Genomic DNA, 24,810 nt, shown 5'->3' with positions numbered 1-24,810 from the left:
GATATTTCAAAGGCGAATGATAATTAAAAGGCTTCTTTTAGCGATTTGCTTCTTTTCCTCATCTTCTTTATATTGTTATCCAATTTTTCCATTTATTCTCACATTTCAAATACGTGCGCAGTAACAATGCACAAGTATACATTTTCTTACGCGATAGGATGAGTTTGCTGAAAACGGAAAAGCTTGTCTTACCGACGTCAAATTATATACCCAAGTACGTACGAGCGAAGTATCTTGAACGATGAAACAAACCGAGACTTGCGATTTATGTCGTAGGTATGTAAGAAACTGAACAAGCTGAGCAAGCATAAACATTCTTAATGGCACAGTATCCAATTCGAAAAAATTATCACGGCGTAGTTTGCACGAGTAATTCGTTATAAAAAAAAAAAATATAATAAAAATACAATTCCAAATGTCTCGAAATTAATGCATTTTTTTAATTGCCCGTCCGACGCGTATTTAACTATTTTCTATCGTGAGTTCCAATTCATCGTAAGTAAAGAGCGTTACTTTTAAATCATTCATTTACATTTGTCAATGTAAAAAGAAAAGAAAAAAAAAGAAAAAGAAACAATCTGAAAAAAATTAACAAATTTCGGCACCAGTTTAGATTTACTATCAAAACTTTCGATATCTAAAACCGATATTTCATAAGTTGTAACTTTCTCTATCGACCTTTTGGATCAGCTTTATGACATCAGAATTCCGGTTGAAACTTGACTTAACGAACAATTAGCAACATGAACTGCATATTTAGATATTATAAAGTTTACCGTTCGAACAAAAATACTAATATTATACAATTTATTCTTCAAGATCAAGGACTTAATTAATGGAAATTAATTAAAAAGAATTCGCTAGGAATAATGAATTAAACATATTGAATGGATTTTTGTCAATAGAGACCGTTTTCAATAACAATGTCCATATTTTCGGCACCGTTTCATTCAATACCATTATCTTGAACGTGCGCCTTTATAAAGACCATTGTGAAACTATTAAACTTCTAATGTCACATCGTAACGCAAACATATATATATATATATTTAATAGATAAGAGGCACACAACAACCCATTCGTTTTGAAGATACAAACAACCCTCGTAAGCTTTTTTCCAACTTATCGCCGGCACAACAGCCAGCATATATTATGCTTATAATTTAATTCGCTCAAGCAACATTCTATTTCTAACACATCCTTTTCTTCAATATCAATTTTATTAATATCCCCGCGATCCTGAATTTGTCTCTTCGGACATTCAAATTGCCCTGTTCATTTCCAATTGAGTATCTGTAAAGGGCACATGAGTGCAAGTGATGCAAGAGACGACAAACGTTCGCATATAAATATTTTTAAAAACGTTAGATAATAAATATATTTATCGTTTTGTAGTTTTTTCACACAATCGAATACTTCATATATCGTATTCTGACTGGGGAGCCACCAAATGTTTTATTAGTACTATCTTTAATAAATATAAATTTATATAAAACTTATTAGAATTTAATTTACTGAATTAATTTAATTATGATCTACGATCATTATCATCATAATGTATATGACTCCAAATATTAATAAAATAAAAATATTCTATTTCTTTCTTATTTTGATTTTATTTAAATTTATTCTCTTTAATTGATAAATTTGAATAAGGAGATATTCGTCATTATGAATAAAAGATAAGAAATCGAAACTGTAAAAGATAAAAAATTCGAATATCCGAATAGTATGATATTTAGTTTGCAAAATGTATAATTACCAATAGATACACCTGTTAGATAAATCAGGCTTTCTTCTTTATCTTAGTTTTTGACCGATGAACGGTCAAACAAAATCCATTATCAGAATTCCTGGTAAAGTATGAAATATAAAATAAGCAAACCCAGTCGAAGACAAATTTATTGATCGTCGTAAGCATCGGAATACGATAGCGTATGCTTTCGATATTCGTTTTGTGATTAACAAATTAAAATAACAAATTCATCTAGTTACAATATCCAATTGGTCAATTGGTTATGCAATTGGTCAAAAATGGAGGAGGAAATTTGGTACATATGTATCTTTTTCCTTGCGAAAGATAATTTTGTTATTTATGTTTCTTTCTTATTATTCATGTTTGTGCTAATGAAACGATATTATATCGCAAATAAACCAAGATGTATGCACGTATATATATATATATATATATATATATATATACATAATGGAATACACAACAATTTCTTTTCATATATTCGCATTTATAACTACGTAATGAACCAAGACACTAATTTATACGTCAAGGTCACTTTGACCTACGCATGATTCTATTTACTTTTACCGACGACATTTTTGTCCACTTCAAGACCACTTTGTATCGAGCTATAGAGTAGTCTTGAATAATTTAAATTCGAATTCTCTTTTACGAAGTTATTCGTATGTAATAGTTTCGATTCACTTATCATTTATGTATATATTTATGTACATGTGTAAAGGACAGGTTATTTTACACTTATTTATCATTCGTGATAATGTCCAGTTATATCATGTTCTAATCAATCCAGTTTACAGTCCAATTGTCACTATGCCTGCCAACGAGCTACGTACAAAGCGACAGAGGACCCTTCTCTTTTGTAGCTAGACATTACAAAACTAATCGATCTTCGTTAAATTTAGTAATAACATAGATAATAATAGGTAATATAGAAAGATGGTGATTTAAAGCATAAAAAGTTTTCTCTTATCTATCCGGCACTATTTTCGTTGGACCATTCAATTTCCATTTGAATAGCTTCATTGATGAGAGCATTTGTTAAAAAAAAAAAAAAATTTTATCTACGTCATAATAACTTATATATACCATAATATCGACACTATCGTGTTTAACCAATGAACAAAAATTTTTAACATGTTTTTCATTCGGTTTTCCTTATACTTTTGCATGACCATCATCAGATATGGTCAAATATTGAACTTGCTCTCGTCACAAAATATCACGTTCTTTTGAAATTCGAATGAATTTTACGCGCTTGCATTATCCTCACATATAGCTGTTTCTTGACTACTCGTGACTATTAATAGGTTCGTGATTTATAATGAGGTGGAACAGGCTTGTAGTAATAAAATACGTAAACGTGCTATCACAAATAAAACAGACTTGTCAACTAGATCGATGAAAGAGCAGAATATCGTATAGATTATTTTTAACAATTAATAGAATCAATGCGAAAGAGATTTGTAGACGCAATAAAACAAAAAGAATATTCCATTATTACGCGTAAACACAGACGTGCGCTCACTTGATATATTACCTACAATAAATAATTAACTTTTATGTCCCGTGTCGATACTTTTATGATCGTAATCAATCTACGGAATCGTCTAACTTAACTTTAATTGATTATTTTCTTCTTGTTGTATTTTTTTTTTTTTTCTTTCTTTGACAGTTCCTTTCGTTCGAAGTAAAAATATTATTAAAAAATATTAAATGAAAAATACAAAAAGTACTCCTCATAATCTATTTATTTTTTATATTCCTATCAATTACCTGCGCATGATTTAGTAGTTTACTGTAGTTTATCGGGCAAATAACAGACAAGAAGTCTATTTTCGTTGCAAAGTGCGTCTGAATTTACTTATAACAACACAAAGTCAACTTGTCGTATACCTGTACTCCTTAAATAATACGAAATTCGATCTCTACCGAATATTGCTTCTTAATGTTAATATTCTCCATTTTCCACATTTATTTTCCCTTTGTTCTTTAAATTGCAAAAGATATATATTTATTTGCAAGCTATACATAGATGTCCAATAGTTGTATTCGCAAAGTTGAGAGGAATTTTGTATAAACACAAAAACGGGCGGAACCTTTTGTCTATTTTTCAAACTTTTTTTATTTCGAACTGTTTCTCGAATATATATATATATACACATAAATATGTTGCATTAAGAAAATTTACAACTCCCTGTTAATATACTATATAATTTGACGTTCAGAATGAATGTACATTAATCTTGAGCATGAATCATTAACGCTCAGTCTATTGGCTCGTTATCAAAAAAAGAAACAAAAAATAAAAGAAAGAGAGAGAGAGAGAGAGAAATTAACGACGTACGATGCATTAATTATTTTTTGTTTTATCTTAAAGCGCTTCTTTTTATTCTCGATTGATCGTTTTTGTCCAATTTGCTCGCGAAACATGAAACACCTAAATGATTAAGTAAGCAGCCAGACTTTTTTAATGGAAAATTCAAACAAAAGAGAAGAAAAGCCTGTCAATTTAATCCGTTTAATTGAGCGCACGAATTTTGTTTAAACTAACGTCGTTTATATCGCATTATAGATCTATAATATAGCGACGAACGAATAAATAAAAATATTTTCGAATCTTTGATATTCATTTCACGCGCAATCCTGAAGCTGGCATCTTATATTAATTGTAAATATATTAAATTCCCTTAACATTCGTAGAAGCTTACATTTCAAACTTTAAACGCTTTTTCCTCGATCCTTTTTTTGATGGCAAAAATTACAAAAACAACATGAAAACATTTGTTCCAGTATATTGAACATTCTATATTCCATATTGAAACATATTAGATTTTTTTCTTTACCTTTGTCGCAAATTTTTTATTTTAGTCATTTCAATAGCGACAGTCTTACAAATTAAGAATCCATTCGAAATATTCTTTCGGATCGATCTACGTTATTTCTTACCACTGTCAAGGTTGCGAAAATGCCAACAGTTCATCGTCAATTACTGCAGAATAAAAATACAAAAATAAAAGATTTTCTTTAAACAGTAAGTAACTTAATAAGTGACAAAAACAATCAAATTATGATATATATATATATATATATATATATATATATATATATATATTGATGTTGCGAAGAAAATTCACGAAAACTGTATCTTTACTCCTCCTATAGCCCAGCTCAGCCCCATTAATACGAGATCCCTTAAATAAGAGAAATCTTCGATTCGTACTTTGGCGAAAGCATAAATTATAATTATCCCTTTTTCTTATATGACCATCAGAGCTCTCCTATGCTCTCATATGACTACCTTGGGCTTTCTTATGCGTATCCGAATGTTACAAGTACTTTGGAAAGTAACGCCCATGTGATAATAAGAAAGACAGAAGCGATAACAAGTTTCAGCGTCTGATGCATCCAGTAAAGCCTTGAAAATTCAAAAAATCAGTATATCCTTTGAAAAAAGACAAAGGAGAAGAAGAAATGGAAAAATACCTTTGCCATTTTATACGAGCTTGTGGAATGGTTTCAATGGGATCCTTTAAAATATATATTCTTATTCCACGGATGTAGCTTTGAAAATAAGTATCCCAAACGAGTTCTTTCATATCGCAAAGGAATAACTTACGATCTTCGGCCGTTAATTTTCTAGTTAGTTCGTTCAATCTTTTGTTCGTAAATTTCCATTCGGTTATAGAAAAGTGACTGAGTACATCCATAAATTTGTGAATTTTATTATATATTTTGAGTAATCTTTAACACAAAAAGGATGAAGCTCGCATACATCTTTTATTTGCTGCTTCCTTGTTTGTCTCTTTTTACGTTCTATTATAAAATAAATTTTATTTAGAAAATAATATAAACGATTTACCTTGGTTGCTTGCCCATACACAACGCGACGGTATCGATTATAAGAGCCGGTAGTAGATGCAAAAAGTAGACATAGAAGAGATGGATCGGCCGATATTTCGTATTCCTAAAGCTATAATACCAAATTGATTCTTTAGTCGGTATTAATAGTCCGTACTTGGCAGACATGTCTTTTAGTTCGTCGTAGGTAATTGGATTATCCTTAGATATGTAATTATAAATAGGAGTATCTTCGTTGGATCTGAAATATCATGTATAAGAGTAAGCTCGGCTCATTTTCTTTTTTCTTCTCTCCCTCTCTCTCTCCCTCTCTCTCTCCTCTTCCTAATCTTCATTCGATTCGACCGCGAAAATTTTCTCCAAGTAAAAGATGATACCTTTTATTATTGGCAATGTCCCAGGCACTAGCGATTAGCGCATTGATCGTCAAATCTCCGGGTACCAAGTTAACCTTTAGCGATCCATCGCAATGATGAGATCGTATCAGTCCCATTCCAGCACCCGCTACGATTCCTATCGGTCCATACATATTATCAATCCATCCTGGAATGGGCTCCCGATAGGTGGATATCACTGGGAATATTATTTTTCATTAATCGATAATACATTATTTATTTTTTAGTTTTATAAGGATAACTATTCTATAAGAATAATACCAACCAACTCCTGGACGAAATATTCCAATCGGTATCGAGCCGGCTTGCTTTTTTACTACGTTCTCGGCAACCGATTTCGTATAAACGTATGTATTTGGCCATATTCCAAGTAATCTAAAAAGGGAAAAGAAATGTCTTCGTTTAAATCAAAAAACATGGCTAAACGACCATGGTAGCGGTAAAACTTACTGCGGTGTAATATCGTCGAGCAATTTCTCATCCAAACAATCCATCAGATCGATCAACTTGTCCGAATCTATCGGTGGATCGTAATACCTCTCCTCGATCGGATTTTGTAGACAATTTGCAAAAGCAGTGGATACGTGAACGAAACTCTGCAATATATCGATGATAATATTTATCCAAATTATCTTTCTTCGTTGAGAACTCCTGATGGTCCTTAGTTGAGAAATTCGGTACCTTCAGTTTCGGCATTTCTTTCGACAGGTTTAACAAATCCTTCAGGCTTCGAACGTTAATAGCCGTCGCCGATTTAATTTTCTCGTTGAATTTTACGGTCGCGGCGACATGAAAGACAATGGAGACCTCGCGTATAATTGTAGCTCTGTCGGTCATCGAAATACCGAGATCCGGCAAAATACAATCGCCCTCGATCGCTACTATGCGATGTTGGAATTTTGGTTGCTCCTCTCTTAGCGTCGAAAATAACTGAAGATAAAAGCACGTCTTATTATTTCATTCACAACGAAAAGATTTTCATCTACTAAATACTAATTTTTTTGTTCTCTTTTTTAAACTTGAAATCAAGGATAGGAATGAAGAGAAGGATCGATCGAAGACGGCTCACCGGATCTTCAATCAGTTCTTCCGTGCGTTGAAGCACGTCCTTTCCTTTTTTCGAACGAATCAGAACGTAAATGCAACAAATACCAGGACATCCCCTCAACAATTTCTCGATTAATAATTTTCCGAGAAAGCCCGTGCCACCGGTAACGAATATACATTGGCCATCGTAAAACTCCTGTATGGCCGTAAGCTTCTCGACGTTTTCGACGGGCGATTGCATATCGGTTGGCGCATACTCCGTCGGGGTGCCAGCTCTTGAACCGCTTTCGGCGACTGCCACTTCCTGTCCGCCCGCTTCCAACAGCACTTCCACCATTTCTACTTTTCCCAATTGGTCTGTAAACGTAAACATAAACGTAACCGCAAACGTAACCGCATGCGTAACCGTAAAAAAGCGTAACCGTAAACCTAGATATTTCTAATCGATCTCGTGCTTCCATCACTTTCGCACGAGTCTTTTCATACGCTCCTTTAGAATTAGACCGACAATTCTATTAACTCAATAGTCCATTGAATCAACGTGGAGGATCAACGCATAATGCAAAGCTCTCAAGTGCCTCTTAGAAAGTTTCACATGGAAATATTTTTTTCACGCATTTTCTAATTTAACGTGTTCGAGCGTGTACCGATCGATCGATCACGATGAAATTGGAAAGAAAGCAAAGAAGCTATTTATGGCGGGGCTATTGCGCATCTGAAACGTTGCTGCAAAATGAAAAGCTTCGCGATTGGAAAAAATCGTTTGATCGGTGACCCTTGCGATTGATAGGGAGAATACAAAATGAGGAGTGAAAAGGAAAGAAAATATGCCCACAGACATACCATCTGTAGATGTTTTTATTTATCGCAGATGCAAAAGCGCGGTAGTAATAATATATAACGAAAGAAAAAGTGTCCTTTTATTCGTTTATCGCGATAAACGAATCTTTTTACAAGACGAGAGAAATAATACACCACGGCAAGTTGACCGTTCGACTAGCCTTGTAATATGTAATTCGCAAAAAGAAATTGACACGATGCGTCTTAGCGAGGCGAGTGAAAGTTGACGGTAAAGTTGCATCGTTTCGTTCGTCGAAATCTATCAATACATAGATGCAATGTAAGAAGAGAAGTCGGGCGCACCTCATCTCGTACCGCGTCCGGCATATATAATAACGTTTAATTCATAATATTTATTTTCATACATCTGTCAAGATTATTTTATCGATAGTTATTTATCGATAAATGCATGTATATATGTATATGTACATATATACCGTATATATGTATATATGTATATATTTATAATTCCGCATTCGCGTATATAGGCAAGCGCGTGCGAAACAAAAAAGATTATTCGTAGTAAGAAAATATTTTAACCTATAGATAGAATATAAAAATATATCATCGATCTTTAGACGCAACGCGATCTTCGATTGTGCATTGTTTCGATTACGATGGAAAACCGCGCTATTATTATAATTTGTCCGTCTTTCTTTTCGTCATATAATTGATTCTTTTATTATCATCAACCCGCACCGATGGCTTTAATCGTTCATTAAAATTTCTTATCGATTTACCACTTTAGTATGATATCATACAATTCAATAAAATTCGAGCAAGGAACCACTGATAATAATTTTTACGTGACAAAGTATACGTTCGATTCGACACGTAATTAAATACACGAATCGAACATGTCATAAACTCTATTTAAGTAGACGAACGAGTTTTCTTTTTGGTCACATAATTAATAAGCTAAATGAAAAAGTATTATTCATCGGTAATGCACATGTAATTTCTGATCGGTCGTATGATGTCCGTGTCAATAATATTCTTGCACAAACAAATCAGAAGAGAGAGAGAGAGAGAGAGAGAGAGGCTAAAGGAATGCGAGATTTCTCCCAAGCACATTGTATTTAACCATTTTGTCTAGTTAATAGTCTAGAAAAACACGTGTTCCTTATTAAACATGCCAGTTCAAACATCCCAGTTTCGAGTTATAACCGCGAGGTTAACCGTAAACATTTAACGTTCGTCGCGATCATATTTGTTCGAATCCCAGCCATCCTTCTTTAACAGGAAACGTTTTCAATTGGAAAGTACGGTACTAGAGGCTAATCGCAAATAGACGATATTTATAGCTTTTACGAGGTGAATTTCGATCGGATTTCGTACGACGAAAATTCTTTTCTTTACGACGCTTAAAAGAAATATTTCTCTTTAGCTTAGCAATGCGCATTTTTTCCCTTAATCCGACGGATCATCTTTATCGCGCCGTTCGCCGTTAAAAAGTTAATGGAAGATTTTACGTAATAAGTTAGTTGGTAAAAGGCAAAAAGGCAACGAAGAGCGTAAAAAAATTGTAAGAAATCGGAGGGACGAGTATCTATATAGGTACGCGGTTGATTTTACGCGTGTCACTTGATTAGCACCGAGTTCGGAGTAAAAGTCTGTCTAGAGTCGCGAAAAGATTCTTAAGGTATGTATGAAGCGGAAGACAAGCATCGGTGATTACGCAAACGGGCGTAAACGACAAAAAACGAAAGATCCTACAAGAATCTTGTTTGAACCGTACGACGGCAAATATATGTTCTCAAGTATTTGGAAGTCTAATGCACGTCCGATCGAAAGGCCCTTTCGATCCCCGTCGAAACGCGCGCACGTGTCAAGCATACGTGTCTCCTTTATATAATAGAGTTGAGAAAGAAAGAGATTAGGAATGATTACAATTTCATATTGTACAAGCGAGGCTAGAATATGAGAAAGTAGATACTATATTGGAAAAGTTCGTTGCGATAGTTACACGATAAAATTACGGGAAAGTAATTTACTAAACTGTCTAAATTTACTCTTTCTAAAAGTTTCGACGTTAGACGAAATTTATATCATTTTTATCGGTTATAAAATATGCGGAAATATGGGGATAACGTTGATATAGAAAAAGCATAAGCGCGCGAGTGCATGCATAATTTAAGAACAATAATAGGAAGGAAGGAAAATGAAAAAAGAAAGTTACGAAAAGTGATTGACTACGCGTTTTACGCAGGCGCAAAAGAACGCGCGTAGATTTAATTACCGGTTGCCGTCTCTCTTATACTTTCCTCCGATTCTATACGGATCTAGATCGAACGAGAGTTTCTAATCTATCCGCATAGCACTTCCGTGATAGATCTAGGACGAATTCTTTTACTTACGATCTACATGTCCTCGGGACGCAACTTGTAGAAAAATTTGATTGAATAACGTTAACAAAAGACGTCAACGTTTTGTCGTCGTCGTCGTCGTCGTCGTCGTCGTCGTCGTCGTCGTCGTCGTCGTCGTCGTCGTCGTCGTCGTCGTCGTCGTCGTCGAGAGGATCGATGGGATTTCAGCGAACAAAGGAAGAAGTCGCTTCTCCGAATCTTTGGACAGATGTCAAGGTCTTGAACATTTCTCGCTCTTTCGATTCGCTCATTTCTCCCGACGTAGTTCCACCTACGTATGTACGAACTTAGCTATACATACGGTATGCGGAACATTGAACGGCGGCACTTTTAGTAAAAGGCAACTCACGAACCCCAATTTGTACATAATGGAAATAATAGATAGCGTCTTCTTAATGAAAGATTTTACATAATAAGAGGTGAAAAGACAACGATAAAAAACGATAAGAAAAAACGATAAGGGGTGAGTACGTTTGATGGTGCGCCGTTGTTGATTTTACGCGGTCGCTCGATTACCGTTTACTTCGGGATATGTAGATATATTTTATACGACCGTCATAACAAACGAACATGAATCGCAAACAATTACGCGGCAATCTATTATGAAAGACACGTGCTTCGTTGATCCTTAAAACTCTATCCTTTTATTAAATAGGCGATTAAATTCGATTTAAATCGTTAACCGTTAAATCGATTTAGGTAAAACTCAGGCTAATTCGCAGAATATGCGGGAAATCGAATTACTTTTTATAGTTAATCCATAAAAGAGACCCAATCTCTAGGGGAGGCCAATGAAACGAGTATACTGTGATAAAGAATGAAAATCGTAAAGATAACAAAAGTATTTGCTGCTAAAGTTTGCAAAAAAATAACATTCTTCTCGTGTCGTCTATCTCGTCAAACTGTCTCGTCGAATTAAATCAAAAGTTTCACTAACCTTATTCGAGCTCCCGCGAAAGTGATACGCGCTCACGTATCCGCGCAGTCGTAAGGAGAAGTGCAATCACAGCTAAACCACCGCAGCTTTCTCTCACAGCTTGGCTTTCTTCCTCTTTCGAGCTACTACTCCTCGTATTTTTTAACAGTTTGATCTTCCCTTCCCTCCACAAGTTTCAAAATTCTTATTTTATCTTGTTTGTTCTTTTTTTTCCAATCGTTTGCGATATTATTATATATATATATATATATTATTATGCTGGCTCACTACTCTCTTTTAAATTTAGTTCCAACTAAAGAAATTAACGGAGATAGCTATACGACATGATACCGCTTGCAACGAAGACAGACTTTGTATTTTTCAGGTGGACAGTACGAAAAGTAATATTACTATGAAAGAAGGAAAAGGTGGAGGTGGAATAGGAAGAGGAGTGGGTACTTTGTACCTCTCCTTTCTATCACGATCATTAAATCTTCCCCCCCCCTCTCTCTCTCTCACCCTCCCCCCACCTCTATCTCCCTCTCTTTGTTTTCTTCTCGTGCATTAGTCAACATTTCGTATTTTAACACGATACAAAGCAATTCGCAAATGTACACTGAGAATGTACACAAATGAGAAATAATATAAAGTCGTATTTTTACAATTAAACGCGTTAACGCGTAACGACGCTAATAATTTCTATAGATTTAATATCTATTGAATGGATCTCTTATAATGATACGTAAGACGTAGAATATAAAACCGTTAATAAGAAAAGTATATCTTTATTATTATTAAAAATAAAAAAATAAAAAAGAAAGAAGAAAAAAAAATTTCCACGTATATTATATTATAAATTAAACAACACGTTCATTCGATAAGTACGTGACTGTTCTTAATATTTTAATAAATTTTCCTCGATAATCGTCTTACTATCTTTTGCATCTACGAATCGCAACTAAATCACTGCAGCTTTCTCTCAGAGCTTGACTTTCTTCCTCTTTTAAGCTACTACTCCTCATATTTTTTAACAGTTTGATCTTTCCTTCCCTCCATTTTTTTCGATTCTTATTTTACCTTTTTTTTCAGTCATTTGCGATATTCGTATTTTACTACATTGATTCACTACTCCTGCTGCTGCTCTCCGTTAAATTTAACTTTAGCTAAAAAAATGAATGACGTTAGCTATACGACATGATACCGGTCGTAGCAAAGACAGATATTGCATTTTTCATGTGGACAATAAGAAAAGTAATGTTACTATGGAAGAAGGAGGAGGAGGTAGAGATGGAATAGAAAGAGGAGTGGAAGTTACTTTGTACCTCTCCTTTCTATCACGACCATTAATCCTTTCCCTCTCTCTCTCTCTCTTTTTGTTTTCTTCTCGTGCATTAGTCAACATTTCGTCTTTTAACACGTTGCAAAGCAATTCGCAAATGTACATTGAGAATCTATACAAATGAGAAATAATATAAAGTTGTATTTTCACAATTAAATGCGTAACGACGTTAATGATTTCTATAGATTTAATCTCTATTAAATGGCCCTCTTATAATGATACGTAAGATGTAGAATATAAGACCGTTAATAAGAAAAGTATTTATTAAAAAAAAAAAAAAATCCACGTATATCATATTATAAATTAATCAGCACGTTCATTCAATACGAACGTGACTATTCTTAATATTTTAATAAATTTTCTTCGATAATCGTCTTACTATCTTCCCTATCTGCAAATAAGAAGTAAGGAGATACGGTTTCAAATGTCTCGAGAAATGTAAAAAAAAAAGTGTGAAAAAGGAGTAAAATTATTTGCGGACAAAACCACGTACGAGCTTGATATCGCATTGCTAATAAACTCACGGAATATATTAATCAAAGAAATATCTGATATTAAACGATTAAACATTGGCGCTAACTCGAGATACACTTTTTTCATCGTTATATTTTCACTCGTTAGAATTTACTTGAGCTTTTTCGTCGAAAGACGAAAAGTGTATGAAGCGCTAAAATAAGAGTCGATAAATATTTCTTGAGTGTTAATGCTTTTTTTATATTTGATCCTCTTTTTCGTTTGAAAACAAAGACCACCGGCGACGGTTTGAATTCGCATCGTCGTTCTTTATGGAAACCGGTAGGAGAAAACGAAGGAAAAAAATAGGAAACGAAATTCTTGAAACTTACTTCGACGATTTTCCTTTATTCTCTTAATAGAACACGTTTGTGTCGCGCATTTCCTAAAACTTCACTGAGAATTCCGTTACTCCGTACCATTTTCAAAATTTGCTCGTACGTCTTCTGGTGCAGGCGACATAGGTGAAGTGGATTAATGCAGTTAATGCAGTTAGATAAGAAAGAATCGCCATTATGTACATACATTAATGTAAATGTCTTGTTCCCCACCCCATCCCGGATCCGAAAATACACCTTCGAAATCGAATCGATAGAATTCTTTCTTTCTTTCTTTATAAAAAAAAAAAACGATCGAGACCGATCAAAAGAGTAAAAGAGAAAATATTTTATATATATGTATCTCGTGAGATAAGATTGATTGGCTGCTTGTCGTGCAGTCTATCCGAAAACCAATTCGAATTAAAATGATGCATCTGTCCTTTCTCTCTTTCTCTCTCTCTCTCTCATCGGCGCGAAACAGACGTCTTTCTATGTGATTAAACCGCGACATGGAAGAGTCCAAATTTCTCCATTATTCAAACGCTTCTTTTGTCTTGAAATTTCTCGAAGCGTTGTACACGATTCGGTGGGCTAAACAAAAGAGAGAGAGAGAGAGAGAGAGAGAGAGAGAGAGAGAGAGGGAGGAAGGGAGAGATGCCCCGTCTACGTTACGTTAGATATTTTCTTATAAGAGAAATACTCGGTTATTCGTTGACTCTCACTTTGATTCATTCCTCCTCGATGCCGTCGTTCGCCCTAACGAACAACCAGGACTGACTGTATTTTACTGTACGAGTACGTAATTATCGAGTGCACTGTTAGGATGCTACCCAAAGACTGTCTTACAGTGCCATCTAGATATGAAAGTTTAAAGAGAGGAAATAGCAATAATAAAAAAACAATCTCGAAGAAAATCTGTCGATCATTTACGCCCGACAAATTAATAGACAATTATTAATCAAAGAAGAATGGGACATTTGTAAATTAACATTTCAAAGGAACACGTTCGTTCCTTGAAATAGAATCTAATCGCGTACATTCGTTTATGAAAATGATCCTTGCCCAGATGATAATGTGCTTATTAACGAGCTCATTAAGTAAACAATCGAACGTCCGTTAAACTCACGTAAATAACGATTAATTCGTCAGATATCGAAGGTACATTAGAAATAATAATGTTTCAAAAAGAGAAGCGTACATGACAATTATCAAGTAATATTTTGTATCGTAATATTTCGTATAATATACTTTCTTTGATCCTCTTTACAACTTAATTCACGCATCGTTCGCTCCGTTCTATTAGTTAAGTTTATAAAATGTATGATGTTGATAAAACTATCTCTTATACAGTTATCAACACTTATATTTATATTATATTTATCGTGTACAGAACGAAGGAATGAGTAAAGTATAATATTTTTGCCACAGTCTCTTATTTTTTCTTTTCTTTTACTTTCTTCTTCATATAAAGATATTACTCCATTCGGATATATGTATCGTGTTTCGTAAAAGGAAAATCTTTCGTCGTAATCGTTTCGATTTTCATTCTTAAAGGACCATCGAGCAAGGATGGCTCAACATCACAGTCAAATATTCAATATGGTATAATAAAACTCGATAGCATAATATGACTATGCTAGAAAGGGCGCGTGAAAAAGAAAAGAAAAGAAAAAAAAAAGAAAAAGAAAAAGAAAAAAAAAGAAAAGAAAAGAAAAGAAAAGAAAAGAAAAGAAAAGAAAAGAAAAGAAAAGAAAAGAAAAGAAAAGAAAAAAGGTTCCTCGACATATTCCCGACAAATATCATATTCGCACGATAATTGTAATATTATTGACCCCCTCGTAATTTGCATACTCATTATTTTGAACTTTACATAGAATATACATTTCATTGTACTCTTTTACGTTTTCTTTTATCATTCAATACACATCACATCGGAATAATAATTGTTCCTTATAAATCGATGGATTGTAATTAAATTGTATCCAAGTAAAGATCTCGCGACATCCCTACATCTCGCATTACGCATTGCAATAAAAGTCAATTGATGGTAAAATATTCAAATGATATATATTTAAAGGAAACGAAAAGGACACATCGTTCGTCCATTAAATTCTCCATTACGGATGTCCAATGTAGCGGATATAAAAATAATTTGAAAATGAATTTATTTCTGCACGGTAAATACAAGGGGAAAAAAAAAAAAAATAGTGTGCGAGAGAAAGTAATAAAGTACGTAATGTCTTTTTGTACGAGACCGTGGTGGGCACGGTGCATAGAAGCATACGGTGCGCGCTCGATGTAAAGAAAAATCGGACTAGATCTTCACGGATTAAGATGTATGATTGGTCGACAGGTGACTGTTCAATGCGGCCTTATGACTAAATTTTTTTAAGCAAATCAAACATTCGTGATTTTTTTCATTGATATGCATCGATAAATGCTTCTTCAACGCAGCTTTGTCCTTAAAAATTTTCTGACAAGTACTGCACTCGTAAGGCCTTTCCCCGGCGTGTATCAAAATGTGACTGTTCAAAGTAGTTTTTTGCGTAAACGCCTTGTGACATACGTAACATTCGTAGGGTCTATCGCCCGTATGACTTAACATGTGCTTTCTCAACGACGACTTTTCTTTAAACGTTTTCTGACAAATATGGCATGCGTGCCTTTTATCACCGGTATGTATCAGCATATGAGAATTTAATCTCGTTTTTTCTCTGAACGCCATGTCGCAGAGATCGCAGGCAAATGGCTTTTCGCCCGTATGTATCAAAGTGTGTCTATTAAGATCGGACTTTCGCGTGAAAATTTTATCGCAAACCTTGCAATCGTATTGCCCGCCGGTATGTAATAACATGTGACTGTTCAAATCGGACTTACGCGCACACGCTTTGTGGCATATATGACATTCGTGGGGTTTCTCGCCGGTGTGAACCAACATATGAGAATTTAGCTTAGCCTTTTCCCTAAACGTCATTAGGCACTCTTTACATTCGTACGGTCGTTCGCCGGTATGGACCATCGTATGCCTGATCAATTCCGATTTCCTCTTGTACGTTTTCTCACAAATATTACAGGCGTGCGGCTTTTCCCCGCTATGCGCCAGCATATGATTGTTCAGAGCAGTTTTTTGGGCGAACGATCTATGACACATGGTACATTTGAACTGCTTCATGCCCGTGTGAATGGGCATATGAATATTTAATTTAGCCTTCTCCCTGAACGCCGCATAGCATATCTCGCATTTGTAGGGCCTCTCACCGGTGTGAATCAGCATGTGTCGATTCAAATTTCCTTTTTCTCGGAACGTAGCGTGGCATACGTCACACTCGAAGGGTCTTTCTCCTGTATTCAACGACTGCTCGTCGTTACCTTCAGGCTTTTTCATAAATCCCTGTTGCAAAGCATCACAGTCATATGGTTTATCTATCGAATGCATTTGCATATGATTTCTTAAGCACCACTTATAAGCAAATCTCTTCTGACAAACATTGCACTCCAGTGGACTCATACCGACGTGTGTTAACATATGCGCATGCAAGCTGGAACTGTCTTGAAAGTTTTGCTGACAAACCTCGCACTGATTCCCGTTACAATGCATTCTCAAATGCGTGACCATAGAATCGTTGTTAAGAAACCATTTCTTGCAGATGGAACATTGAATCTTATAAAATTTGGGCTGCTGTCCGTTAGCACAAAATACAGGATGTTTTTCAACGTCTTGAGCTTGCATAAAGTCCGCTGCACTTAAACACCTATGCGGTATGCCATCTTCTTTCTCGCAAAGATTAGTAGCCGTGATCTGTGCCGTCCAATTTGGATGTCCGCTCGTTTCTCCTTCCAACTCGAGTTTTACCTATCAACGATAAAGACATTCAACAATATCTTAATCCGTTAACTGGCAAGGTTTGCCTCTAAACATATATATATGTATATATATATATATATATATATATATATATATATATATATATAATTGTTACGTCTCAAAGTTAATCCGGTTACCATCTCATTGGAAAAATCCACTTCACTGTTTTCGATAGGTAAAAATACCTTCTCGAAAGTACCAGAGCATATATCCTCCATGTAGTCCGGATCGAATCTATCTCCAGGTTCCTCTTTAAGTACGACGCTTACAATATTTTCGTCCTTAAAGCAATGTTTCTATTAAATTTCGCGCGGTATCATCGAATCGTATCGTGTTGCAGTTTCATGCAAAATGTTTACCATAACCTGACTGTCTATGGCTAATGCATCCATCGGTTCATCTTTCACCTTAAAACCTTCCATTTGCTATACTTCACTCTGAAAGTGAAATTGATTTACTTGTTTACATGCATTTTCAAAGCGTGTCGAGAAAGAGAACAAAAGAAGACAATTCTAAGATAAAAGATATAAATAATGTTTTACACGATGGGTGCAGCCAAAAATTTTACTAAAATGGATAATATAACCTCAAACACAACACGACGGATTTGTTGTAACGATAGGCCATTTTTGCAACGGAGCGATCGACGTCTCTGTGGTAAAACATCGTCGCAAACGTCGATCGGGGATGATCGGTTAAGTGAATTAAGATCGATCCTCGCACCTTTCCTGGTACTTACAATGGAAGTCACATATCCTATCCATCGAACTGGTCAAAATTTACGACATAGCTGGTGCGTAAGCAACAACCAATTTTTCTTTCACGGCGCTCTGTCAAAGCACTTTCCTATTGCCGACCGTTTTTAATCGTTCTATGTTATCGCTTCTATCGTACGCTACGAAGATGACGGCGTCGACGACGATGACGGCGTCGACGACGACGACGACGACGACGGCGACGGCGACGGCGACGACGACGACGACGACGACGACGACAACGGCGGCGGTGGCGGCAACGACGACGACGACGACGACGACGACGACGACGACGACAACACGAACGAAATCAATCGAAAGCGCGATCGTCTAAACGTACCGTTTCGCTGGCCATCGTGCGTCTTTCGCTTGGATATACCAGGTAATACGTATGTGACTCTGCGCGGGCGCGCGCGCGCGCTACTTCTTCGTACGTGCTTCGTAAGAGGAGGAGGAGCAGGAGGAGGAGGAGGAGGAGGAAAGTGTTTATACGTGTGCGCATCAATTTTCCCCACTAAACTATAGACAAACGACCTACACCCTCGAGAAATAAACAATGTCCAACATTTACTCATCTCTATCTAAGAAAGAATCACATTCCTATTTTATACAGTATGTATATTGACTCGCGCCAAATAAATAATTCAACTTTACGAAAAACGTGAACGATTACGCGAACTATCCGTAAAGTTATAATAATAACGTAAGTTATTTCTCAATTTTATTCCAGCTTTTGAAATACTTTCGAATAAGACCAAATTTAAGAATTCGTTGGTTCGTTCCTCTAATTCGCCATTGGGTCAAAGATATAGTACATATGCGTAAAGTAATACCAGTAAAATTCTTTCGAATCTTTATTTATATTTGTCAAGTAAGCAAATACCAGATGATATCGCCATCGCTCCATTTTAGTAAATCATCGGAAGACGTAAGCTCGATTGCCTAGCGTGATATTATTTACATAATAGAACCGTGAGTAAAGACAGGTGTAATCGAAGGACGCGAAAAAATCGTATTACATTTTACTCTATGAAAATTTAGTAACTTTAGACGCGACATGACGATTTGCAATATTACAGTTTTATTTTTGATAGTCGCGTCGGTGTCGGCAGCTATCGGCCGAGGTAAGGAAAAATAAATGCGTATGCTCTCGCGATTTTTTTTTTTTTCCCCAATGATCCATAACAATGACGAATAGAAAGAAGAATTGCTCTATCTATCTATTGAAATGATTTAGAGACTCGCGGTCCGCGCCTCAAAAGAATAGTAGGAGGAGAAGACAGCGGCTCGAACGAGTTTCCCTTTCAAGTTTCTTTACGTTACTCGGATACCGTGCACATTTGTGGAGGTGCCTTGATAAGCGAAAGACACGTCTTGAGTGCTGCACATTGCGTATGCGAACTTTTCGACGAGCCTTACGACGATCTGTCGGTGGTAACTGGTACGAGGAGCGTTAAAAAAGGCGGTCAGTTTCAACGAATTAAAAGCATCCATTGTCATCCCGATTACGTTTTTGGGGTGAAAGGCTCGTGGACCCACGATTTGGTGATAATCACGGTGAGGCATCTTCGAAAAAAAAGCAACCTCTTCCTGAGAGTGCCTTGCGTGTCAACGACTATGGCGAATTAACATATTTGAAATATTTCCTTTTGCAGTTGAGCGACAACGTAACTTTGAATTCTGCACAAAATCTTATTGACCTGCCAGTTTCGGACGCGCCGGAAAACATATCGGTAATCTTAACCGGTTGGGGTAGACATCATTCGTTCGGTCCATTGTCGGATATTTTACAAAAAGTTACTCTCACCACTATAACCAACGAAGATTGTCAAACGTATTACAATAATACCATTTTACCATCTCACCTGTGTACTTTAGAACATGAGGGAGTTGGCGCCTGTAAGGTAATCGTCGATCTTTATAACTACAATATTACTATATATGGATATATCTTTCCTTTTCTTTTTTCTTTCTTTTTCTTTATCAGGGCGATAGCGGCAGTCCCCTAACTTACAATAATCAACTTGTCGGTGTATTTTCTTGGACCAAGCCGTGTGCAGTGGGTTCGCCCGATGTTTATACCAGAGTTCATCAATTTATAGATTTCATTAAAAATATCACGCAATTGGAAAAGGATTAACACGTTGCTCGATCATTTTAAATAGGGGGGGAGGGGGAGAAAAAAAAAGAAAATTAAAACGACAATTGAATTATATAACAATATTTGTATCATCAGATCCTTCGATAAACGCGGATTACAGAGAATATTCTCAAAATGTTTGAAATGTTAAAGAACACTTTCTTCTCTCTTTTAACTTATACAAATGTTCTATAACGTATGTTGAATTTACGAATAAATGATCTTTTTTTTTTCGACACGTACGCTCTCTGACGACGGAGTTGTAAACTCTCTTCGATTAGCTTGCATTCGATAATCATTCGCTCGAGACCGGATACCGATTGGATCGTCCAGTTATATTCCTAAAGTAATATTGATTGGTTTATCATTCCGATCGATTCGTTATCATTTGAAATATATTTCTTAATAAATCGTTATTTTTAACATTAAAGAGTTATCCAAATGGCGAGTATGGAAAAGCGTGTTTTCTTAGAGAACACGGTTAAAGAGGTTTGTGTCCATTATTATTCATCGAGGTAAATCGAGGAATAAAGATTATGTCGACAGTTCTTAAAATACAGATATAAAAACCTAGATTCCAGAGATGGCACAATACATACCAAATTTTATAACTAAAGAGGAAGAAGAACAAATAATAAAACATATAAATGCTGTTCCCCTTCCAAAGTGGACTCAATTAAGTTACAGAAGATTACAAAATTGGGGCGGTATACCCCATCCCAAAGGGATGATAGCGGAGGAAATACCAAGCGTGAGTAATGTTATTGCAAGTAAAAAAAAAAAAAAAAAAAAAGAAAAAAATATTATGTACAATAATAAATTTTCAGTGGCTTCGAATTTACATTGATAAAATAACTTCTTTAAATGTTTTCGAACGAGATAAGCCACCCAATCATGTATTAATCAATGAGTATTTGCCTTCGCAAGGAATAATGGTATGTATGAAGTAATTATATGCGCGTACAACCAATTGAATATCATTCATCTTATCCAGACGAACATTTATAGATCATATTTTTAGAAATTTGAATTTTTAACAGGCACACTCGGATGGTCCACTTTTTTATCCAATTGTAACCACCATCAGTTGCGGTTCTCATACTCTTCTAGATTTCTACAAACGTAACGATATTATGGAGGTATATGATCGTTAAAGTTTGCGAAATATAATATTGCTAATACATACTATGCGTGCATGTATACATACATGTACGTATATTTTTCTTTTTTAGCCGCAACAACTTAAATTGGAGTTCAGTTTGTTGTTAGAACGTAGAAGTCTTTTGATTTTGAGAGGAGACCTGTATAATGATTATTTACATGCTATTGCGGAAACTTGTACCGATACTATTTCAAAGGGAATAATTAAAAATATGAATATGTGCGCGTTAGAATATAACGAAGGGCAGGTATTAGAAAGAGGTACAAGATTATCCTTAACTATCAGACATGTACCTAAAACTAGTAAACTGAAATTAAAAATTGGTTAATATTGAATGTTCTATATTTTGTGGTTACGCATAAAATGTTAATCCTTACGACATTTCCATAGAAGTTGTATCGGTATCTTCATAATTTTCTAAACTAATATCCATTATTTCTTCGTCGCATTCGTCTAACATTCCTTGCAAAGAATGTATAGAGGATATCAGAACGTGAAACTGTTTTCTTCGCATTTCTAATTTGTGCTCCAATTGTTCAGATTTTTCCTTTATTAAAAAATTAACTTATATCGTCTCTTCGTATGCGCGCGCGCGCGTGTGTATGTGTGTGTGTGTGTGTGTGTGTGTGTGCGCGTGCGTGTGTGTGTGTGTGTGCCCGTGAGTGTTAAGAAGTTTCTTAATAAAATTCATTGTTTCATTACCTTCAGATTTCCCAATTCTTGACGTAGCGTAGCAAGTTTCTCATTGGTTTCCAATCTATCCGGTTGTTCGTTAATAACCTTTGCCAATACGTCATACTCTATTCTATTTTTTCTTACACGTTTAGCTTCGTGCAATTCTACTTTTGTCTTTTCTATTTCTTTTTTGGCTTCTTCTATTTGTATTTCGATTTCATTCGATAAATTACTATAACTCTTCAATTCTTCTTGGCTCATGTTTGAAACCAGCCTAGATTTTCTCTGCGCAAATTCACACTGGGCAAGTTGCGACAGCATTCTCTCGTGTAATGTGTTGTCGGCGTCAGGACTGTTTATCCATTTTATAAATGACTTTAACAACATATTTATTCGACGGTCATCTCCAGTACCATCCCCATCTATGAGTAATCTTCTGCGTATTACATCTTCTAAAAAATGAATGTTTAGGTATAAAGCTCGAGTGTAAATACGACTATATTTATAGGTTATTACTTATAGTACTCATAAATATTTTCTTTTTTTTTTTTTACATTACTTAATTGTTACATTATTTGAACTACACTATTGCATTGCAAGTCTCTTATGTATTTATTTACCTACTAATTTGCATTTTATTTAACGAATGGAAAGAAATTTATTGTATAATCTTGATAAAATATAAAAGTATAACGCAGTATTCGACTTACCGTCGCACATATTGGTATTTTCATAAATTCAATAAATAAATATAATTTATAGAATCTATGACAGAAGAAATTATAGAAAATTTTCAGTTTCGCTTGACGACAACTAAAGTCGGTTTATCACTTTTCGCACATGCGACTTCTGCGACAGACATGGATGAAATATCAACTAGAAGGGCGGATAGGTAAGCACTGTTATCATTAAATCGCTTATTGAATCGGTTTACAAGCAAGCTTTAGATCATAGTCCCCTCTCCCGGGTAATTCGACAATCGAGTTAGCGCGTGACAGAAATTTTTTTGTACGTAGTAAAAGTATTAATACATCTGGAAAACAGGATGAAAAACTTATATGCCACATAAAGGAAGATCATACAATAAATGTGAATCGGTCAACAAAAATTGCATTTCTTCCTAAAAATGGTTTATGTACGAAAATGAAGTTTTTCCAACAATTTCAAAAGGCCATGTTCTCGTTCAAAAACCTTCGTTTTTAAAATTAGACTTTGCCCATAAAAATGGGTCAAGAATAAAACGCCCGATCAAATGTTTAAATTTTGTTTTTGACATTTTTCGTGTAGAAAAAGTTGTATAGTGCAACGCTCTCTCGAAATTTGCGGCAAAAGAGAAGAAGGTCATAACCCTACTACTGATTTTCGATGAAGCGTACGTAAATAACTGACGCTTCAAGAAATGCGTCTTACAATGCTCGCATGGAAAAGCTGCGGTCACTCTTTGGACAGATGATTCTATGGCAAGAAAAAGACTTTCTTGTCCAATGTCACTTAGATTGTTAAAAACTTAAAATAATTTCAATAGTTAAAAATTTTCGTCACGATATTTCTTGGCCTTCTTTAATATCGACACATACGATCTTTTCATTAACTTTGACGATTAGTCCAAGATATAGTTTTCTCTTGTATTTCGACGCGTGACTATCCCCTTATAAATGTAAAAACTTATAAATTAATACTTTCGATAATTTTTCAATCATTTCTAAAGTCTCTAATGTACACGAATTACAATAAACTAATATTTAAACAATAGTACTACGCAGCAACGCAAGTACTACCGAGCAAATGCTTGCATATTTCTTCAATGTATTTTCAAAATTCTTTCAATTTAATTCTGACTAAACGATAAAGTACTGAAACTTTACATTGCCGATAATGCTTGTACAAGTAAATAGATATGATATAGAAAAACTAATTTCGTTAAATCCGCAAATTTATATATCAATTATCATACGTGTTAATTATATTTATTATTCTTTATCGTGAAACAAATGCGTACTGACGTCGTATCTAGCACGGATCACAGCGAGACGCACTCTATACCATTAAAGAAAGTATACATACGAAAACTTTCATTTTTTTCTATGAAATTCACACGAAAGCAATTGTTATGTACGCGTGAGAGGGAAATAAACGATACAAGCTTATACACCGATGCGATAGATGCATGACGAAGGGACAGCGTTCCTCGCTTGTATTCGTAGTTCATATTTTGTCCATACTTGTCGCTGAAGTCACACACGCTTCGAACAAAAGATAGCGAGCGAACGGCCTTAAATCATAAAACCTTCCAAAATTCCACATAGAGAGAGAGGTTATCAAGTGAACGTGATAGCCCACACTACTACTATTATTACGGTATACTATAATTAGCGACAGCGGTAGTAGTGAACAAAAGAATCTAATTAATCTTATTATAACATTATATTTTGATCTTTGTTCTATATAATTACATGCAAAACAGCACTGTAACATTATGTATGTAACTAGTAAATAATTATTTATTTCTTATATGATATTAAATATACTTTACATACTATTATACTGCGTCAATCATGAGGATGATTGTTAAACATACAGATATAACAATTTTTCAAAAACATTATATATCAATATATCTTCTTTGCGCTTAATACAATAAGATCATTGGTCCTGAATAGGAGTTGGTATACAATATATAATATTTGCAATATATATTATGAAATCTACAGTTTTTTTTCTTTTTTTTTCTTTTTTTTCTTCTTTTTTTTCTTTTTTTTTTTATATATAGTTGTTTTTGCATTTTAATGCTCTTGCTGATATATATTTTATATCTTTACCTTTAAGGTCAGGTACATTTCAAATAACGTGGTAATGACCATTT

At 34.9% G+C, this 24,810-nt stretch overlaps 5 protein-coding genes across 16 annotated transcripts; 2 read left to right on the top strand and 3 right to left on the bottom strand.

Moving 5' to 3' along the window:
• Positions 1–4,854: 4,854 nt before the first annotated feature.
• LOC118449049 (fatty acyl-CoA reductase wat-like) lies at positions 4,855–14,178 on the bottom strand. Of its 5 annotated transcripts, none has more exons than XM_035883188.2 (9): positions 14,073–14,178; positions 7,079–7,413; positions 6,691–6,939; positions 6,460–6,605; positions 6,275–6,384; positions 5,992–6,187; positions 5,616–5,855; positions 5,240–5,497; positions 4,855–5,171 (listed from the first exon to the last, which is right to left on the bottom strand). In XM_035883188.2, the coding sequence occupies exons 1-9, from the start codon at positions 14,080–14,082 to the stop codon at positions 5,066–5,068; spliced, it is 1,650 nt and encodes a 549-aa protein (XP_035739081.1). In that variant the 5' UTR covers positions 14,083–14,178; the 3' UTR covers positions 4,855–5,065. The 5 variants fall into 5 exon arrangements, with proteins under 5 accessions (XP_035739081.1, XP_085514111.1, XP_035739083.1 ...); XM_085657985.1 differs by lacking the exon at positions 14,073–14,178 and adding an exon at positions 13,363–13,457; XM_035883190.2 differs by lacking the exon at positions 14,073–14,178 and adding an exon at positions 11,007–11,134.
• A 1,501-nt stretch (positions 14,179–15,679) lies between these two features.
• On the bottom strand, positions 15,680–21,668 carry LOC146872971 (uncharacterized). Of its 5 annotated transcripts, none has more exons than XM_085657983.1 (4): positions 21,650–21,668; positions 17,575–17,652; positions 17,353–17,496; positions 15,680–17,203 (listed from the first exon to the last, which is right to left on the bottom strand). In XM_085657983.1, exons 2-4 carry the CDS (start codon positions 17,635–17,637, stop codon positions 15,680–15,682), a joined length of 1,731 nt encoding a protein of 576 aa, XP_085514109.1. In that variant the 5' UTR covers positions 17,638–17,652; positions 21,650–21,668. The 5 variants fall into 5 exon arrangements, with proteins under 5 accessions (XP_085514109.1, XP_085514108.1, XP_085514107.1 ...); XM_085657982.1 differs by lacking the exon at positions 21,650–21,668 and adding an exon at positions 18,311–18,329; XM_085657981.1 differs by lacking the exon at positions 21,650–21,668 and adding an exon at positions 17,939–18,192.
• On the bottom strand, positions 17,526–24,321 carry thoc7 (THO complex subunit 7). Of its 3 annotated transcripts, none has more exons than XM_085657990.1 (4): positions 22,658–24,321; positions 21,975–22,399; positions 21,650–21,819; positions 17,526–17,652 (listed from the first exon to the last, which is right to left on the bottom strand). In XM_085657990.1, the coding sequence occupies exons 1-4, from the start codon at positions 22,665–22,667 to the stop codon at positions 17,619–17,621; spliced, it is 639 nt and encodes a 212-aa protein (XP_085514116.1). In that variant the 5' UTR covers positions 22,668–24,321; the 3' UTR covers positions 17,526–17,618. The 3 variants fall into 3 exon arrangements, with proteins under 3 accessions (XP_085514116.1, XP_085514117.1, XP_085514115.1); XM_085657991.1 differs by lacking the exon at positions 17,526–17,652 and adding an exon at positions 20,278–21,571 and having other exon boundaries at positions 22,658–24,317; XM_085657989.1 differs by lacking the exon at positions 17,526–17,652 and adding an exon at positions 20,278–20,451 and having other exon boundaries at positions 22,658–24,303.
• LOC118449057 (chymotrypsin-2-like) lies at positions 18,978–20,110 on the top strand. Its single transcript, XM_035883216.2, has 4 exons — positions 18,978–19,094; positions 19,208–19,527; positions 19,626–19,874; positions 19,958–20,110. Exons 1-4 carry the CDS (start codon positions 19,028–19,030, stop codon positions 20,108–20,110), a joined length of 789 nt encoding a protein of 262 aa, XP_035739109.2. The 5' UTR covers positions 18,978–19,027.
• On the top strand, positions 19,732–21,607 carry LOC146872972 (putative RNA/DNA demethylase ALKBH6). Of its 2 annotated transcripts, none has more exons than XM_085657986.1 (6): positions 19,732–19,874; positions 20,542–20,599; positions 20,685–20,861; positions 20,938–21,045; positions 21,151–21,249; positions 21,343–21,607. In XM_085657986.1, the coding sequence occupies exons 1-6, from the start codon at positions 19,852–19,854 to the stop codon at positions 21,598–21,600; spliced, it is 723 nt and encodes a 240-aa protein (XP_085514112.1). In that variant the 5' UTR covers positions 19,732–19,851; the 3' UTR covers positions 21,601–21,607. The 2 variants fall into 2 exon arrangements, with proteins under 2 accessions (XP_085514112.1, XP_085514113.1); XM_085657987.1 differs by lacking the exon at positions 19,732–19,874 and adding an exon at positions 20,315–20,456.
• Positions 24,322–24,810: the final 489 nt, after the last annotated feature.

This window comes from Vespa mandarinia, chromosome 6 (assembly GCF_050613455.1).
Source record: "Vespa mandarinia isolate Hongniang chromosome 6, ASM5061345v1, whole genome shotgun sequence".
NCBI lineage: Eukaryota > Metazoa > Arthropoda > Insecta > Hymenoptera > Vespidae > Vespa > Vespa mandarinia.
Note: the sequence above shows the minus strand (reverse complement) of the source record. Positions and strands in the feature narration are given on the sequence as shown.